The sequence below is a fragment of the Archocentrus centrarchus genome, chromosome 17 (assembly GCF_007364275.1).
Source record: "Archocentrus centrarchus isolate MPI-CPG fArcCen1 chromosome 17, fArcCen1, whole genome shotgun sequence".
NCBI classification, from domain to species: domain Eukaryota; kingdom Metazoa; phylum Chordata; class Actinopteri; order Cichliformes; family Cichlidae; genus Archocentrus; species Archocentrus centrarchus.
The window spans coordinates 33,016,887-33,035,480 of NC_044362.1; the positions used below are offsets into that span (position 1 = coordinate 33,016,887).

At 44.6% G+C, this 18,594-nt stretch overlaps 2 protein-coding genes across 3 annotated transcripts in view; one reads left to right on the forward strand and one right to left on the reverse strand.

Annotated features, from left to right (window-relative positions):
• efr3a (EFR3 homolog A (S. cerevisiae)) overlaps positions 1 to 7,465 on the forward strand; it is a 115,046-nt gene extending 107,581 nt beyond the window's left edge. For both annotated transcript variants that reach the window (XM_030751900.1, XM_030751901.1), the window contains one exon: positions 425 to 7,465. In XM_030751900.1, the coding sequence (XP_030607760.1) occupies positions 425 to 530 (106 nt within the window). In that variant the 3' untranslated portion in view covers positions 531 to 7,465. The remainder of the gene's footprint in view (positions 1 to 424) is intronic.
• Positions 7,424 to 18,594, reverse strand: oc90 (otoconin 90). Its single transcript, XM_030751912.1, has 14 exons — positions 18,487 to 18,594; positions 18,125 to 18,202; positions 17,851 to 17,940; positions 16,159 to 16,368; positions 15,580 to 15,693; positions 15,327 to 15,455; positions 13,877 to 13,990; positions 11,996 to 12,139; positions 10,783 to 11,046; positions 9,493 to 9,591; positions 9,248 to 9,419; positions 8,921 to 9,027; positions 8,193 to 8,451; positions 7,424 to 8,027 (listed from the first exon to the last, which is right to left on the reverse strand). The coding sequence occupies exons 1-14, from the start codon at positions 18,548 to 18,550 to the stop codon at positions 7,712 to 7,714; spliced, it is 2,160 nt and encodes a 719-aa protein (XP_030607772.1). The 5' UTR covers positions 18,551 to 18,594; the 3' UTR covers positions 7,424 to 7,711.

The following is an 18,594-nucleotide window of genomic DNA, read 5'->3' on the forward strand; positions in this document are numbered from 1 at the left end:
TAATAATAATAAATAATAATAAAACCCCAGCACACCTGCACATGTATCTCAACACACCACTTTCATGATTCCCAAAGCTCACCTTGTGTCTTCTGGGTCACATCTGGCCAACACAACATTTGGCAGCACCATACGTGAACCCAGATGAGACCGAGTGTATCCGTTAGCTGGGACGTGCACCTGCATGTGGTCAGAATGGGATTGTAGGAGTGCTGGAAGCGCTGCAGTAGAGCTGAAATGGGAGAACAGCCTGATCATCAGGTGGGGTTTTGCTTCCTGAAGGCATGCTCTCTGAGCTTTTCGACTGCACTCTGTTAAATTTGTGCACGTCATCATCATGTCTGAGAAAACTGAGCTTGACGACCCAAATTGGAAATGTCCTAAAACTGAAACGCCTGACTAAAGTTTTCCTTCTCATCATCAGGCCTCCTCCCAGCCCGTCCGGAGTGGTTTCCATCACAGCGGGACACACCCAGCATCAGTCCGTCCCCGTCTACGAGATGAAGTTTCCAGACCTGTGTGTCTACTGAACGCACACATCCAGTTCAAGCAACTTTAAAAATGCGCAGAAAAAACAACACACTCATACCTGTACTCCGGTTTCCTCTGTTCCAGGTGTGGCAGGGATGCTGTCAGGGATCTCAGAACCAGACACGTTTAAATATTTCTTCCACATACAAAAAATAAAAAAGCTACTTTGATAAATGATTAAATCCTGTTTCCTGCTCTTCCCAGAGTCTTACAACAAATCTGCATTAATCCGCGCAGCTCTGATTGGCTACATTTAGTTTCCTGACGCATCCCTGAAACCAGACTGGGTCATCAAGAACAAAAAAACCCACAAACTGCTTCCACTCTGAGATTTTTAGAGTATTTATGCTTCTCCATCCCAGTCCAGCCAAAGCTTCACTCCTTGTACATACGCTCTCTTAGAAAATGGCTAAAAGCAGCCGAGGCTCACACCATGCAGCTCCTGCCTCCTCACAACTAACTGTCTCTAACTGTAGGTGTCAGTGCAGTCACTGATTAGTAGGAATGTGCAATATATATTAACCGTCAGCTATAAAACCTGAAATATAATAAGTGGTGGTAGAAAGCAGTTTAGTTTCAGGCTCACTGCTGCTCAGCTGTTTGCTCTAATCTTCGATCTTTGCTGTTGAATATTTGCTGTTTTAAGGTAAACGTGTCAGAAATCGACCAGCCGAGTTCCTCATGAGGTGATTAAATGAGAGCAATACTCGAACTGCCCGGCAGAGAGATTAAGAAACAAAAACGCTGATGTTCGGACGGCTCGCTCGTGTTTGGTGATTGTTTCAGAGAGGTTAGGGCGGGCATCGCCACCCAGCTCTCAGCTTAGGCTGGAAAAGATGGATGTAGCCAGAGTAACATCACCTCATAGTTTGTGAAGGCACAGTTGAAATCGGTGGACCTGTGAGACAGAGATACTGCATACACTACTACTACTACTACTACTACTACTACTATTACTACTACCAGCAACAGGTGCCCAGAATCATCATAGACTGTATGTAAAAGATGGATGTAGCCACCATGTCAGCAGCTGGTTTTTGGCTCTGCACTTTGAGCCTAGCTTTGTTAGCGAGCCGCATTATTAAACTCTACAGTTATCAGCTATTTAGTGCTAGGTAACAGACTCATAAAGTTTCATTCACCAAAACAGAAGCACAAAACAAGAGCCTGAGTCCATAAACTCATCAGGAAATTGTTTACGGAGGTCAAAAGTCAAGCAGCAGGAGGGTCTTAGTCTCGCTTATTGCTATATAATCTTTTTTGCAGCTAGAGTAGTCGCCCCCTGCTGGACATAAGAAAGGATGCAGGTTTAAGGTACTTCAGCACCAGCTTCACCTTTCAGACCTGGAAGCTATGTCCATCTTTAATATACAGTCTGTGGTTCTGGTGATGTCCTCAGCTGTAAACTTTAAGGAAAAGGAGAAAAAAGATTTTCCTTTATTGAAAAGAAAAATCATGTACTGAGAATACTGTAAGGTAGAAATTTAGATTCCCTCAGATTAAAGTAATTTATGAGATAAATATCACAAAAAAATCACAAATCTACCATCTCTGTATATCTGTGTGTTAAAATGAAACCTATGTGCTCTTTGTTAGTGATATTGCCTGATATGATGTGTAGCTTTTTGGCTGCAGATAAAACTCACCCAGCTCCGTGACTCGGTTGCTTTCCATGAAGAATCGACCTTTACCTCCTCTCAGCTTTGTTGGCAGCCTGAAAAAAAAAGAAGAGGAAACCCAAAACATGTTTTATTGCCAAACACAGATGTTTGCTTCCTTCTGGGGTTTTTTTTTTTTCCCTGATTTTTAAATGTCTCGATCTGAAAGGGCTGACTTTTCTCTGCGTCCTGTGAGGAGCCGTACGGGGGGAGTTTTTCAATCCAAAAAAGAGGCGACCAGCAGCATCAAAGTTAACCTCCCCGCTGAATGCATTAATATTAATATCCATCTTCAGCCCCTCTGATACAAAAGCAGTGACATTCTGGAGGATTTAATCATCCTTGCATATTCAGCAGTTATCCAGGGGCCGTGATTTATTTCCAAAAACAGGGTACAGGAGGCGCTCTGGGAATGAGATGATTCATATGTGCTGCAGCTGCAGCTGTGATCTGTAATAGCAGATGGTTATCAGTGTTTTCCTCTGATCAGAGCTCAGCGGGAAGAAAATCCCTCCAGTTGGAGGAAGATACCTGCTGCCTGTGTTTGGTCTGAGCAGCTGTTCGGAGCTGAAGGTCAGCCTTTCCTTGGTCTGCTCGGCTCGCTCTGATCGGTGAAGGAGGACTAAGATGGAGAAATGAACGACTGTGTCCCAGAATTAAAGGAGGGCTTTTTCTACGTTGGTTGTGGAGGTTTCAGGCGGTTTTGTTAAAAGCTGTCGGGCGCTGATGGTGTACCTGAAGGAGAAACGGCGGCTAAGTTGAACGTGTTTGTTTGAGATCACCAACATGAGCCTCATAAACCTGAACGACTTTATAATTAAGTTTTAGTTTTTCAGCACTGAGCTGAAGGCCAAGCAGTTCCCGTGTGAGCATCTCATCTGGATAAGTGGGAAATGGGTTTGGTCAGCCTGTCCTGATCACAGCGTAACATCTGTGACCGCGGAGTCTTAAATATCGATACGTCGTATCGTTTCCCCTCACGCTCTGCTTTCTTCAAAGCTGCTCGACTCCCTGCATGAAGAAAAACTGATGTTAGTTCAGATCCAAGCTGAACGGCACAAACAGCTCCAGAAGGACGTTTTTTTACAGGGTGAAATAACTGTTTTTGTGTCACGGCTCATCCTGATCAGATCTCAGTTTAAGTTCAAATGAGCCTGGATGTGGAGCCTCTGTTATGAAGTGCATGGTGAGGGTCACAAAAGCTGCATAACGTCAAGAGTGGCAGCTGGTGAGAAGTCTATGGAAGCTTGTTTATGCCACTAAAAAAAAAATTCATCCATCCATAACTTGAAGTTTAAAGTTATTAATTTTGACTTAGTGCCGCCAATCAGGAAGCTCTGTGATCCCTACATCATTTCCTTGTTAACCAGAAGCAGGAAGCTGAAGGTATCGGCTGTCCAACAGATCGACATGAAAACACTGATTCATTACCTTTTATGCAGCTGTTTTGCTGGAACAAATTTTGACCTTTGACGGTCAAAAACATGCCGACAATTTGTTCACGTCTGCTAGAAACTGCTAACTGTCGCTATCCCACTTTGAGTGCGCATGCGCTGGCAGCATCTGCTTCTGGGTAACAAGGAAGTGACCTCTTTCTCGGGGCTTCCTGATTGGCAGCGCTAAGCTGAAATTTTGAGATATTAACATGAAAATTTGAGATATGTAACTTGAAATTTTGACTAATTAACTCCAAATTTCGAGTTACAGATAACGATTTTTTTTTAAAATTATTTTAGTGGCAGAAACAAGCTTCCGTAGAGGTCAGATTAAATAACAATACAAATGTTTTTAGGGATACTTTTGCTTTGTTTCTCCCTTTGTTGGAGAACTGCTGCGTTGTGATCCCATCGTTGCTGTAAATTCTCGATTCTTCTTCTTCTGCAGATTTAAATACTCGTCAGGTTTGGTCGGGGTACCTTTTTTATTTTTAGTTATTTAAAACCAGTTTACATCCACCGTGTTTGGTGTTACATCCGGTTTAGGATTTGTCTGTTTGGCACCCAAATGGAAACACTTAGTTATAGAAACGTATCCAGAGTACCAGTGGGGGTGCAGAAGAGGGCTGATTAACTCCTGATGGGATGGTAAATGCAGCTTCGGTGCATCGCTTTGTCCTGGACGAGGCTTTGGGATCAGAAAGTGTGCCTGTGGAGCAGCTCCTTACAGACTTATTAAAGATAACCGCAGACATTAGGCTCCACTTAGTGATTAGAAAGGTGATAAAGTCGCCTAAAACCCGACCTTTACCTTACACATCAAAGCAGTCCCTCATTACGTTCTTTGATCTTCACGTCTGCCGACTGTCCGCCTCCTCAGACTGCCACTTATGGAGAACCAGGGTGAGTTTAACCTCTTAGCATCCACCGAGCACCAGCGACCCGGTCAGGGTTTGGGTTAGCAGCATGCCTGAAAGGCACAGGAGCAGAAGTGCTACACCCAAACCCTGACCATAAATAATCTGGTGGATGTTGGAGGTTAAATGCAAAGGTCCATCCTCACACAAGCACAGTGCAGCCTTTGTTAAAGTCTACTATATAAATATTACATGTCTAATCAATGTACTGTCTGAAAGTGTAGTTATTAGAGGATTTTAATCTGAAGGTGATGAGCAGAGTAGCCTGTTATCTTCTGTGCATATCTACGCTGCATAACGTCTTAGCTTTAAACTCTTGTGCTTTAACATTGTAGAATCATAGCTTTTAAAAAACATGCATTATATGAACTAACTGCATGGTTCCTTAACTTCAGTGGTCGTCAGAGGGGGGGCGCTAGGATTATATGCTGAAATGAAATCCATCTAAACGAGCTCTGATCGGATCCTGAGGTCGGACTTTTGCTCCAGCACAGAGGGCTCCGGTCTGGAGAAAAGTCCGCTTTAGATGGTTGATCATGGGTGTGTTTAAATGTGGCTGGAATACATTATATCTTCCTCTAATGAATGTGTCATTACAGCAGTATATATATATATATATATTTTTGTACATTTTATGCATCACGTATCATGACATTGTTGCCTGGTAGAGATTTTAGAGACTGGGAGATTTATTCTAAGACGAGGACAAAATGCTGGATTTATACTTGTGTAGTTTTGTGTTGTTTGCTGCGACGGTTCAGGGTTTCAGTGGGATGGTGCAGTTCTCACCAGCATGGCGGAGAGGGGCTCATTTTTATTTTTTTCAACTGTAGAATCCATTCTATCATTTCAAAAATAATGAAAAGTTATATCTAGAGCCAGATATCGATTATTTTTGGATAAAGGAATAAATCAGTGCAATCTGCTAATATTAACATCCAGATTTATTTTTCTCTAAGAACGTGGTGGCTCAGGTTTTAAACTGAAAACTCTGTCAGACGTTTCCGGCTCCAGATTCACTAAAATCAGTTCAGTCAGGAAAACTAAAGTTGAACATCCATTTATTCCCACGTGTTTCAGCGCGGCTCTGTTCTGTACGGAAGCTCGTTTCCGCCACTTAAAAAAAAAAGAAAAACAGCATCTGTAACTCAAATTGAGCAGAAATGAGCTTCCATAGTTGTGGGACCACTGAGAGCGGAGCGAGCATCAGCGTATGTGCCGACACTTTCCCAGGTTTGTCTCCTGGGATCTCCTGTAATCTACATGAACCTCAAACTCTAATTTGAACACACATCAGTGAGTTTTGTGAGTTTGTCTAATGTTACCAAAGGTTCAGCCCATCTGTGGGAGCAGCCTGGAACATACCACCCGGGTCTCAGAGCGTGGGCAGGTTAAATGACCCCCTCATTCAAAATGTGCTGGGACTGTGGATGAGCTCGACTTCGTGGCCGGTCTGAACTGATGATAAACGTCATTCAAATGGTGTCAGAAAATAACACGAGATCACAGCCATATTATTGACATTGATTTTAATTCAGCAGCACCAGCATTTCCACAGCTAAGACTTTAATGCTGCACCCAGCAGCAGCAAATTTGTTTCTCGATGTCGTATCCCAGTCAAATCTGACCGCACACAGTTGTGATCAACAGTGTTCGATGTTCACTGCAAAGTGGATCTGATTAGAACTAATGGCTCCTTTTCCCATGTTCATCAGTATCAGTTAATCCAAAAAAACTGCCTAAACCTCAGTGGAGACGTTATAGAGTAAAACTGCTGATGTTCGGTTTCCTTTCAGACGAGTTTTGGTGAATCTGGATCTGAGTCTGTATTTCTGAGCCGAACAGGCTGATGTTGTAGTCTGTAAATGATCTCAGAGCAGTCAGCCTGAACGAGCCGCTCTGCCGCTTTTGATAAATGAACGATGTATTTAACCGATTTAGCTCGATCAATGAAACAGTACCAGCTGATGTATTACTGAACGTGAATAACGTGATGTGTTTGCACTTTGATCACTGTGTACCTGGTACTATGAATCAGCAGCGATGCGTGTTTATGGAAACAGGATTTTTGATGAAATGATGTGCGCTGTGAAAAGTTTCCCTCCTGACTGCTGATCCGAGTCACGAGTCCTAAAATTAGGTTTGATTAGTCGGTACACAGAGTGGAATCACTTCACTGCTGACCTGCCTTACTTCAAAATGCTGGACACAAAAATCGCTCTAAAAAATATTAACGTGACGAAGTTTATTCACCTTTCAAGATGGATTTTTTTCCAGCGTCGAGAACAAAAAATAAATACGGAGCTCCTGATGTTCTTTTTTTATGTTTCTGATGTTTGTATTTTTGTGCCAGTTTTAGAGGTAAAAGGCGTCGCGTCTGTGAGTCACAGTGACAAACTTGCTATAGCTCGGCTTTGTTTCCAACACACTGATGATTTTAACCACTAGATGGCGCTGAGGCTCCTGCTGCTGGTTCAGGAAATGCTTCCTGCTTCATTTCTCTCACATCTCAGTGAGGAAACTCAAACATTTGTCAAAAATGACACAATTTCTCATTTCTGGGGCCACAAGTGGACGTTAGAGGAACTGCACTTTGTTGGCTGTGTGTGTGTTGAACCCTGGTGGAGCTGTTTGGTCCGCTGAGATAGGAAGTTTGAGTTTCGGTCATCTAATCACTCAATTAATTTGGTCTTAAAAATGTGTGAAAAGTAAACGTCGGATCCAAACCTCCGAGTTTGTTTCCAAGAATGTTAAACGGAGGAAAGCAGAAAACTTGGACCCAGTTTGATTTTATTTTCATAAAGCATGCGGTCCCTGCAGATCATTTCTCTGAACGTCTGCAGCTGCAGAGCCTCAGCGCTTCATTACAAAGCCTCTGCTGAAATAGAAAAATGTGCGTTGAGATTAAAGTGTTTCTATCGAAGCTGTCGAGTCCTGATGTCTTTATTAGCGTCATCTGTCTGAACTGTTCAGAGGAAGATCCCAGAGAGGCCTGTTCGCCTTCATTTACTCACATTCACTTCATGTGTTTAAATAGAAATCAAAGGAAACAAACTGATTTTTGTTTTTAATAAATCAACCTGGACTCAACATATTCTGACATCTTTTAACGAGGCCCCAAAATGACTTCAAATCACAAATCTGTCACCGAAAAGCAATTCTTTAGCTTCTATTTCTCCTCCTCTTCTTCTCCTTTGTCTTCTTCCTCCTCTTCCTCTATGTCTTCCACCTCCTCTTTTCCTTTGTCTTCCTCCTCCTCCTCTTCCTCCTCCTTCCTGTCTCCTGGTTGCTGCCCCTGGCTCTGTCCTGCACTCGGCCTGAGGTTCTGGGTTTGAAACCCGCTGACTGTCGGTCGCTCTCTGCTCTGCTCACTGGAAGCAGCAGGAGGGGGAGGGGGAGGAGGAAGAGGAGGATGTGTCACACCTCCTGATGATCCAGCAGAAGGAGTTGACTTCTCTTCGTCCTTCAGGTCAGAGCTTTCATCGCTGTGGAGACAGATTTGATTTAGTGGCTGTGATTCTGACACCTGCAGGTAGGCTGAGAGGAGGCGGGGCCTAAACACCAATAAAAGTCCGTTTGAACAAACATCATGTGAGTTATGTTTTGAGATGTTTACCTGTTCTTCCTGCTGTGACTAAATACGAGCTCACCTGTCAGGAGGTCGCTGAGGTGGAGGTGTGTATGTGTCCTCATCACTGCTGGTGTCCCCGACTTCCATGTCCGACTCCTCGCTGGACTGAGGGGAGACCCTCAGAGGTTTGGGGGGTCTGCTGGCCCGGCGGCAGGGGGGCGCTGGCCCGCGACACCGCTGCTCCGGCAGGCTGTGGTTAAAGTGTGCGGCCGCCATGCACTCTGCTGTGGTTTTGTCGCACACGCACTGCAGTTTGTCGCACACAGTGACCCCCTGACCTGAGGAGGTGGAATGAAGAGTACTTAACAGCTGCAGGTGTCATTAATAACCATGCTTTACTGGCAGGTACACAGAGCTCCTGTAGCTGTTTTTGGAGACCACCGTTAAGCCTCACTCACTTTGGGGGGGGGTTTATAGCTCATGGCTCTCTGGGATTTGGTAATGCATGAAGGGCTCTTCTTACCTGCTAGTAAAGATATGAATTATGCCTAAATGTCAGATGCACTACCAGAAACACAGAATGAAGTTTTTATAACAAAATACATGAAATTTCCAGAAGACAAAGTAGGAAACCGGCAGACAGGAAGTATCTGCGGGAAGAACGGAGACTTCCTGCGGTGCAGCGTGAATCACTGTTTGTTCCATCGTAGCTGCAGGTTAAATGCTGATATGAGAATCACCTCCTTTGGTAACATGAACCTGGCAGCAGTGCAGTAGGTTTGTGTTGCGTGGATCTGCTGTACTCACATCGCGGTCTGGCGTTCTCACAGGAGAGCTGAGCATTGAGCTTCCTGTCCGGCCTGCAGCCCATCGAGCTGATCTGCTTCAGGCAGCAGTGATGGAAGAAGCAGCACCTGATGAAGAGCAGCAGAGGAGTCCTTTTATTCTGCAGCATTTACTGTTTCTGACTCGCAGTGATGATTGTATCTGATTTCTCAGGTGAGAAACATCTTTTTTTCTGAGTTACTGTAACTTTATAGCTATCACACTGTTTTGGAAAACGAAGTAACCCTGAATGAGCTGCAGGCGGTCTTCATGGACAGTCCTGATTCCTGGATAGTTCAGGCTGCTGACCTGTCCAGCTGGTCCAGAGGCTGCCCGCCGCCCTCCTGTCCGCAGTAGCAGCCGTACATCTCGTACTCGTGCGGGCAGCGTCCCGTCAGGCAGCGGAGCATCTCCCCGAGCGCCGGCATCTCCCGCCTGGATTGACCGTCGCTGCCGTACACGTTGAAGGAGTGACTGCATTCTGATCGGGGGACACAGAGATACGTACTCAGCCATCAGTAAAGAGCTACACTCACTCAGTTATCCTGGGTTACCTTTGGTGTCTGGCTGCAGCTGCATGTCGGTCAGTCCAACAGACTCCAGCAGGGACCAGGCGAAGAACGGCACTGCCCTCCTCTGAGGCCCGAACCAGTCTGCCAACAGACAAACGGCACATTTACAGCTTTTCCAGATCGATTTGGTGCAGTTCTCACAGCGGGAACGGCGTTCGCAGCACTCTCAATGCAGTTCTCAGTGATGCATTTCCCCACCTACTTCCTCATGTCTAATGACATAAGCACAATAATTCCAGACCATGTTATCAACCATGGCCTGAGTTTTGCTGAAGCTGTTCAGCAGGTGCAGCCTCAGGTCGCACAGAGGCTTCTGTAATCTGGACAAACTACATCTGATCCCACAGCGACTGTGTGAAGTTTACTTTGAATAGGAATCTGTGACCTCTGTACAACAACCCGTAAACTCAGCAAGACCAATTTCTACAGGACCGCGAGTCTTTTTGCAACCACAGCTATCGCCATCTGGTGGCCTACAGATGGACTGCAGGTTTAAGGCATCTCCACCTTGGCTTCATTTTTCTGACCTGGAAGCTACGCCCATGTGCTATACCGTCTATGATGTAACCTTTATTTGAACCCTGCAAGTTATTATGAAGAAATGAAAAAAATTGCCCCCTGGTGGTGAAGGCCTAAGTTAAACTTTGCAGAGTCGTTAGAAAAAGTATCTCTAAAGCCGTCCAGAGCAAAACCCAAGACAGTCGAGTAGTTTTCCAGGATAATCAGTCATCACAACGTTTGCAGATTAATTCAATCAATAATTCAAGTCAATCTCTGAACTGTGAGGTTTTTCACAATTTTAAAGAAAAAAAGTTAAGTCAAAGCTAAAAATCTCTGAACTTCTGTACAGCAGCCAGTTATCCTCTTTTCTATGGTGTTAAATCTTCTGAGCTTAGGAAACCAGTGTTACAGTAAATGTAATTTTAAAAAACAGCACAGTGTGTCGTGTTTTCTCCTTTAGGGCTGTTTCTGTTCCTATTACGCAGCTTAGGCCTCGATATTATTAAAAAAGTGTTTATTGTTCCTGTCAGTTATGAGCCTGGCCATCATTACAGGTCACAGATTACTTAATTTAACTTCCATAACCCTTTGAAACATAATTAACTTTATTGAACCCCTGAGAGAAACCTGCTTAATTTATTCATTTCATCTGAACTTCATTTAACCTGTCGAGTCCGTGAAGAACAGAGAGGATGGGAAAAAGGCAGAAGGCCTCCTGACGGGAACATTTTCCATTTAATGAAGTTTAACGAGCATCTGATCAAACTTTACCATCTGAGTCTTTCTCCTGCGAGCCGTCCGCCTCTCCTTCCACACACGGAGGTGTCGCCATCACTGTTCCTTTTTTTTCCTCAGATTCAGCCTCCGCGGTGGGACATGGTGGAGGTTTTAAAACTGCTGCTGTCGTGCTCCCGGGATGGCTCTCCCACCGCGGTTTGATGGAGGTGGCCGGGCTCCTCTGTGTCGCCTTTGTGACGGGTCTCATTGACGATGATGATGATGACGTGGGTGTTGCAGATGGTGGCAGCTTTTGACCTGCAACAACAAAACTGTAACTCTCTGCTTTCTGCAGTAATCCGCCTCCTTTCAGATCACGCAGGTTTGCTCTCCACAGGCCACACAGACATCAGAGACCGCAGAGCAGATATGATTATGACCGAGCGATACATTAAAAAAAAAAAAACCTCACCTTTCACACTCAAATGGGTTTTATTCTCATCTCTCTTCATGAGCACGGCCCCATGACTGAAACTCTGCCCTCGCATTCAAATAGTCCAAGATTTCAGCTCAGAGCTGCACCTCTGCGCACAGCTGCAGTGCTGCTGGTGTACAGCAGGAAACTGTGGACCGACTGGATCCTGCTCAGCTGTAGCCGGAGACGATCCTTCATGTGAAATCAGATCAGTTTGACCGCTGAGTGCAAGTGGTCAAAACGGGACTTCTAAAACATGAAATCTAAGTAAACATGTCTGAGAAGATGACTGACCAGAATTAAAATCAGCTGCACACCTCAGACGGCACTCTGTGGAGCCAGAGGTAAATAATAAAATGTGAATAAATCTGTCAAAGCTGTCAGTCTGAATCCACCTGGAAACCTTCAGGGGACCGACCCCCCCCCCCCCCCCCCCCCCCCCCCACTGATTTGGGATGAAAGCAAAAATCTCTAAATTGTAAATTTGAAACCAAACAATAACTATGTTTGTGTTGACAAACAGAATAAAGAAGTGAGGACACATGCTGTGAAGACCCCCCCCCCCCCCCGAGGCCCTGCGGCTCCCCTCGTTTCATTTAAATATTCGCTCCACATCACAGACGAACGTGCAAACTCTGGTGCAGATGAAGCGATTCTGACACTTCAGGTGACACATGCAAATTTCCAAGATGGTGCAAACGTCATTAATTTTTCACACCAACGGATCAGATTAAATGCTAATTCATCTCCAGCAAGGTAGGGTGGGGCGAGCTAAGGCTGGAGCTTCCTCACCTTTACTCAGTAGACTGAGAGCAGCAGCAGGAGGAGGAGGAAGAGGAGGTGCGACGTCTTCCTCCCATGAGCCATCAGGAGGGGTTCTCACCGGTCTGGTTTGTGGGAGCGAGCTTCTCGTTGTTGGGACTCTAATCGGTGAGCCTGAGAAACAGATCAGAGTGAGGGGAGCATCTCCGTCTCTGCTTAAATGTAAGGTGTGCTCTAACGACCCCTTCTGACCCCTCACACTCAGACCTGAAAAATGCAAACATCAACTTTTGCTTGAAACTCCACCCAGAAGCTGATGTTTGATTGGGTCACAGTTTTACACCTGATGGCAGCACATCAGCTGAGCATCGTTCACCTGGCTGTGAAGACATCTGTCGGGATGTGACTGCCAGCGTTTTAATATAATGTGTTATTTTTAATACTGAGGGAGAGAACATCCAGAGGAAACACCTCACGCTGGCTCAGACCACCTGGAGCACCTTCCAGACGAGAAGCCAATCGTGCTGTTTCAGCTGTGTGGTAGCAGGCGCATCTCTCTGCTTGTTGTACACACATCTACACTTTTAACAGAGTCAGCACAACCTTCATAACCGATGGTAACCAATGTTGTGAAACTTTGCAATTTAAGATGCAGGTAAGAACTTTTTACACTTTATTATGAGACAGCGAAATGATTTGGTTTCACTGGTGACTCTATGTGCAGGTGTTTCTGTCCGTCTGAACCTCAGAGATGCGCTGTACGAATCTCTTTGGTGAGGTTTGCTGTGGTGCAGCTGACCTGACAGACCGCTCTCTGGTAGTTGGCCACGCCTCCTAGAACCCGGTTCCTCTGCAGATTTGTTTGTTAAAAACATTTTGTTTTTGTCATTAAGTGCTGCTCATCGGGGATCGTTGGGTCTCGTTCCATATTTACTTTGCAGTACTAAGTGAATCTAAATGACAGTTTTATGCACATTAAAAGCACGAACATTTGTCGCTCTGTGGGTGATGCAGTGTTGTATGGAAAATATCTGCACAAAATATCTTCCCTCCCCCCTCGAATCGTATTAACTGCTGTGGATGAATATGATGAATGCTGTAATTAGGTCAGCTGGTCAGCTGCTGTCTCAATAATTGCTGTTTTCACTTTCAGTCACATAAAAATGAGGATTTTTGAAAAGCTGCAGCTCCCACTGCTCGCTTTAATATGCACTGATGTGTGTGTTGACAGCTTGTTGTGCATTTTCAGATTTTATATTTAATACTGAATTTAAATGGCACGTCCGCTTGGATGGATCAATCCTGGCACATTAAAAGAACATTAAACTTTTGGGTTGTTATGCTCAAGTACCTGCAACAGCAAAGGGCAACATGTTGTGCAAACAGTTCATTTATTTTTTTAAAAATGTGTAAATTTCTGCAGATGCGATCACCCCATTGTGGTTCCTGAATTATTTTTATGAATAAAAATGTTTCAAAAACACCCTTCAAAGTTTTTTTTTCCTCCATGTGTCACACCTCACCTGAACCTCAGTGTTTCCTACAGTATTAATGTATCTGAAGGCGAGTAATTCTCCTGAAATTGTAAAAAAATAAATGTATGCTAGAGTTGGAGGTTTATATTTGAGTAGAAAGAACAGCTGGAAGCAGCTAAAGTAAGTAAATCTGTAGCTCTGAAGAGTGGAGTTATTAATTGGAGCCATGAAACTAGTCCAGCATGCAGCTCTCAGCTATCTGCCTGATATTGATCATCTCATGGCTCACTGCCAGAAAGCCAATGAGCATGGGCACTTGAATGTTTAGCTGTACACTGAGGTCAGATTTTTCCTCCTCAGAGTTTCTGAAAGTTTCTCAAACAAACTGCCTGCTTGCTGTTAAAGAAAAACGAGTTTCGCGCAGCAGCGAGCTGACCTTCAGCCGGCCTCGGAGAGCTCATCTCCTCCTCGCTGGCACCTCGCTCCCCTCTCTCCTGTGAAGCTGGAGGTGTTGCTGGTGTTAATGTGAACCTGACACCTCCTCCACCTTCTGAAGAGAGCACAACACAAAGGCTGTCAGAAGTGAGACATTAATGCAATCCACTTGATTAACGCCGGCATCAAAGAGAGCTGGAATTGGCCTTTTTCTTCCGAGAATTAAAAATGTACCCGGTGATTTCTGAGCGGCGCGAGCCTCGTCAGACACCTGTCAAAGCCTCGCCGCGTAATTACAGACGCCGCAGAGAGGAAAATAACCACTTTCATGGTTACATGTTTTTTTTACCCGGCAGCAGCGTTGTGACAGTCGATCAAACCCTTTGGCGGCTCTCGGTGTGCGTTTGGGAAGCAGCAGCGAGGAAAGAGCCTAAATCTGAACCACGTCTCTTTTATTTAAAGGGCAAACATACCCAATAAACTGCATACTGTGTACATTAGAGTTAAACCTCATTCCTCTGTCGTACAGCTTCATAGTTTTTTTAGTGTCTAAAAACCCACAAATGAGTCACACCAAAAAAAATAAAAATAAAACATACTACTGGGACTACATACTGTATTTAAATGATGGCAGTAGCCGCTGTGATGTTCCCTTTTAGTTTCTGGGCTCCATATTTTTAAAGCTTCAGCATTAGCATTTTGGAAGCCGCCATGTAGGATTTTCATAAGAAGTTACCATATTTGAATAAGAGGGTGGTTGCTAACGATAACTAGCTAGGTTAGTTAGCAAGCTGCATCCATAAACTATAAAAAAAAAATAATAATAATAATCACCTCTTTGTACAGGTGTGAAAGGTTAAACCATTTATAGAGTCCAAAACTGGTTTTGTAGCAGGCTGTAAAAATTTTTTTTCTGCTTTCAAGTTGGACATTTTAATACGGGACTCTATGCAGACTGACTCGCTTTTGGAGCCTGCCTCAAGTGGACATTAGAGGAACTGCAGTTGGCAGTTTCGCTTTGGTTTCATTTTTCAGTATACATCTGGCATAGTTTGTCAACTAGCAGGGAGGTCCTACAGCGTCCAGTTATATGTCGCAGCATGAAGGACAGCATCCCTTCCTCGCTATTCTGACAGCAAGAGGATCAAAGGTCAAAGGTCAACGTTGGTTTGAACAGCTCATTTCCTTCTTGTAACTGTATGGTTGATTAGTTTTTATAACTCTGGTGACGCTTCAGGTTAAGGTTAGGGGTGTGGCTGCTTTGATTGGTATGTGAGTCTCTTCCTGTTAAAAGGGAGTTCTTCCTCCCCACTGCTGCCCAATGCTGCTCACAGGGATCATCTGATTGTTGGGGATGAATATTGTATGGGCTTTATCTTTAGATATAAAGCGCCTTAGTCTAGTAATTGTTGTGAATGGCTCTATATAAAATCCCCCTGAGACAAACTGACCTGTGTGAGAAGTTTTCCTTGTAGTCACCGCTGATCTTTCTGTCAGCTTATCAGACTCTGTGATGCTCTGCACTGTTGTGGCTGACGGTGTTTCCATTTTCACGGTTGTAGTTTTGAGGACAATAAACACTGAAGAAGAAGAACAAGAACAGGAACATGAATATTAAAACTTCCCGATGAGTCCAGCTGAGGCCTCTCAAAGCGAACCAACACTGATTTATTCTTTAGTTTCTGTGATACGGTACGAACTCACTGTGCTCATTGGACTCCGGCTCCTCGTCATTGTCCTCCTCCTCTTCCCCACCTTCTTCCTCCTCAGATGTCTTGGAGGGAGTCATGAGGGTCATTGCTGTGGTGGAGACTAAACCTGTAAATATGGAGGCAAAGGAGGGAAAACTTCAAGTCTATTGTTTAATCTGTCTGTTTATGAATAGAAGCTTTATTTGGCATCTGAGACACCCCAACACAGTCTGACACACAAAATGCAACCATCTCAACCCAGCCTGTAACATCCATCCAGCCAATGGGAAATAAGACAACTGCCTCAGAAATAATATAATAATATGGTTATAAATTCATCAGGGTGTAATGATCTTATTTGTGGATGGACCTCCCGTCTCCATAAACATGCATTAAGGGGTCGTCATGGCTGTGGACTGGTCCTGTGAGGAGCTCTGCAGACTGTAGTCTACAAGATGTGTCATAAACAAACAGCATCCTTTCAAAACTTAACATTTATATATTTAATAATATCAAGAGTTTTAAGTGCATGTTACTGAATTTAATTTTATATAGCTATATTTATAATGACAGTGGATAAACATTTCCTTACCGCCTTCCTCTGCCGATTCCTCCACAGCTGCTGATGTCAGCTCTCTGGGAGTTGTAGTCCTTAGAGGAGTTGTAGTCCGAGTCGACGGTGAAACGTGATTGAGCGGCGTCGGTGTTACGGTTTGATTGGTCTCCGTGTTTTCAGCAGCAGAGCTCAGCTGGGATTCTGCTTCGGTTCCCGTCTCTCCAACACGAACAAATGAACCTGAATCTGCAAGAGAATTAAAACTATAACATCTCATCACATCACACAGATCCTGAGTCTGTGTTTGAGTCTTTTTGAAGCGAACCACGTTCAGCTGCAGGTCTCTTTTTAAGCCCCAAGGGGTTTGTGTCCAGCAGATTTGTGCCTAATCTAAACTCTTGGTCTCTTTGCTAAATTAGCAAAATCTATATCAGGAACCTTGGGGTCATTTTAGACTCAGCCTTCACTGTTGATGCTCATGTTAAAACTGTGGTTCCCTCTTGCTTTTATCAATTAAGTGAACTGCATCACGCTCTGAATTGGAGACCTCCCTGGTTTTGTGTGCAGGTTGTTCAGAACAAGGCTTCTGACCGAGTCTAAGTCCTCACGTGCCACATCATTGCTAATTTGTTGACACCGGCTCCCCATCAGCTTCAGAGTCCACTTTAACATTCTGGTTTTGACTTTTTGAGCTTTGCATGGACGAGCACCAGCATGCATCAGAACCTTTACATCCGTACGTCCTCATCAGGTCCCTGAGGTCATGTGATCAGGACCTGCTGGCTGTGCATCATACGAGGCTGAGAACTAAAGACTCCAGGACTCCGTCCCTCAGAGATCTGTGGACTCTTTGGAAAAACAGCTAAAGGCTCATCTTTTAAAACTCGTCTTTGGGTAACTTTCTGTTTTAAAGTTTTAGCATTTCTGTTGTGAAGCACTTTGTGATATCGATCTTGAAAGGTTAGATACAACTCATCGTCATTGTGCACACAGAGACGAGCATCATGCAGCCAGAGACCGGCACTGGTTTAAGTGTCTTGCCCAAGACACAATGCAGCGCAGGGACAGGGGCTCGAACCGGCAACCCTCTGGCTGCAAGGCAAGCACCTACCCACTGCGCCATTGCCACACATTGCAAAGAGGCCGAGCTGGAACCAAACAAGAGAAAACAGTCCTGAAGGAGTCGGTGCTGAATCAGGTTTAAAGCCCCCGGTGGGCTGTGGAGTACTTTCAAGGAGCGAGCTGCACATGCAGCTGGAAACAGCCCAGAGGTGGAGGAGGAGGAAATCAGCCAGATTTAATGTTATCATCTTTTGATTATTAATGGTCTCTGGTTTACCTGCATCTTATTGAACACCAACAGCAGCTGAGTTAAACTGTCTCCGTGGATTCAGATACACCGATATGCTTTAAAGTGAGATTATGATTAATAATATTTCTGCACATAAAAACAGAGTTTAATGAAGATTTTTAAAGTGTTTTTGGCTCAAAGTTGCACCCAAGAAAGTTTCCTTTCAGTCTCTTTTTTTCTCTTCTGTCCACACAGGAAAAAAATTCCTCATTTAGAAAATCTTTTATGAATTAAGACACCGGATGAATCACAGCTCAGTTATGGGATCATATAAAGACCATCACGTCATTGAAATGAAAAGAGCTCCTTTATATTAAGCCTGAGGCGGACGCTCTTTTTATCAGTCGTGATCGAGACACAGAGTGTTTCTGGCTCACCCCGGCTGATTGCTGGAGGATTGTGGGTCATCTGATCCCCATTTATCTCTTCCTGCTCGAGTGCTTCCTCTGCGGCAGTCTCATTCAGATCTGTAAAAGCAGGAAATGTCTGAGCCAAGTGAGTCATCGAGCAGCAGGAGTCGAACAGCGGGGGAAATTATTTCTGGTGTTTTGGAAGCTGCCGGCCGGTCAGCATCCAGCCAAACGTGGTTTGCCAGAAAAGCACCGCAGAGAGGACGCGCAGATGGAGGGGAGACGGTGAGGTAATGGTTACCTTCAGAAATGTAACTCAGGTGTGTCATCGCTTCGTCTTCCACCTCCGCTCCACCTCCTGTGCCTTCGTCAAGCTCCTCTGAAAAGATAACATTACAATAACACACTGATGGTGCTGAGTGTGAGGCTAACACACAATTACAACACAAATCTGATTAAGCCTTCCTAAACATTTTCTTTTATTACATTTGCATCTCTTAGTAACAGTTAATCTTTTAAAAAGGCTACAATAACTATTTTTCATGCATCTTTTGCAGTGTGGAGCACACATACAGGAGCTGTATGTCTGTCACACATCCAGGTTTTACCCTCTTCTTCCTCCTGTGCTAAACTGGTGACCCGAGGGCCAATTAGAGGTCATACCAGCAGGTGGCAGCGGGGAGGGTGGACCTGGAGCCGGGGTGGTGAGGTTGTACTCCATCGTCATGGTGTCATTCTGGTCATCGGTTCTGACTGTCGTTAGCGGGTCTA

Bases quoted from the DNA above. Each gene is read 5' to 3' on its own strand.
- oc90 (XM_030751912.1), bottom strand. From the start codon at position 18,550: ATGACGATGGAGTACAACCTCACCACCCCGGCTCCAGGTCCACCCTCC. The intron at 17,941-18,124 runs GTAACCATTACC...CTGCTTTTACAG, and splicing joins CCTGAGTTACATTTCTGAAG to ATCTGAATGAGACTGCCGCA. The intron at 9,592-10,782 runs GTAAAGTTTGAT...GTCTGTTGGCAG, and splicing joins GCAGGAGAAAGACTCAGATG to ACTGGTTCGGGCCTCAGAGG.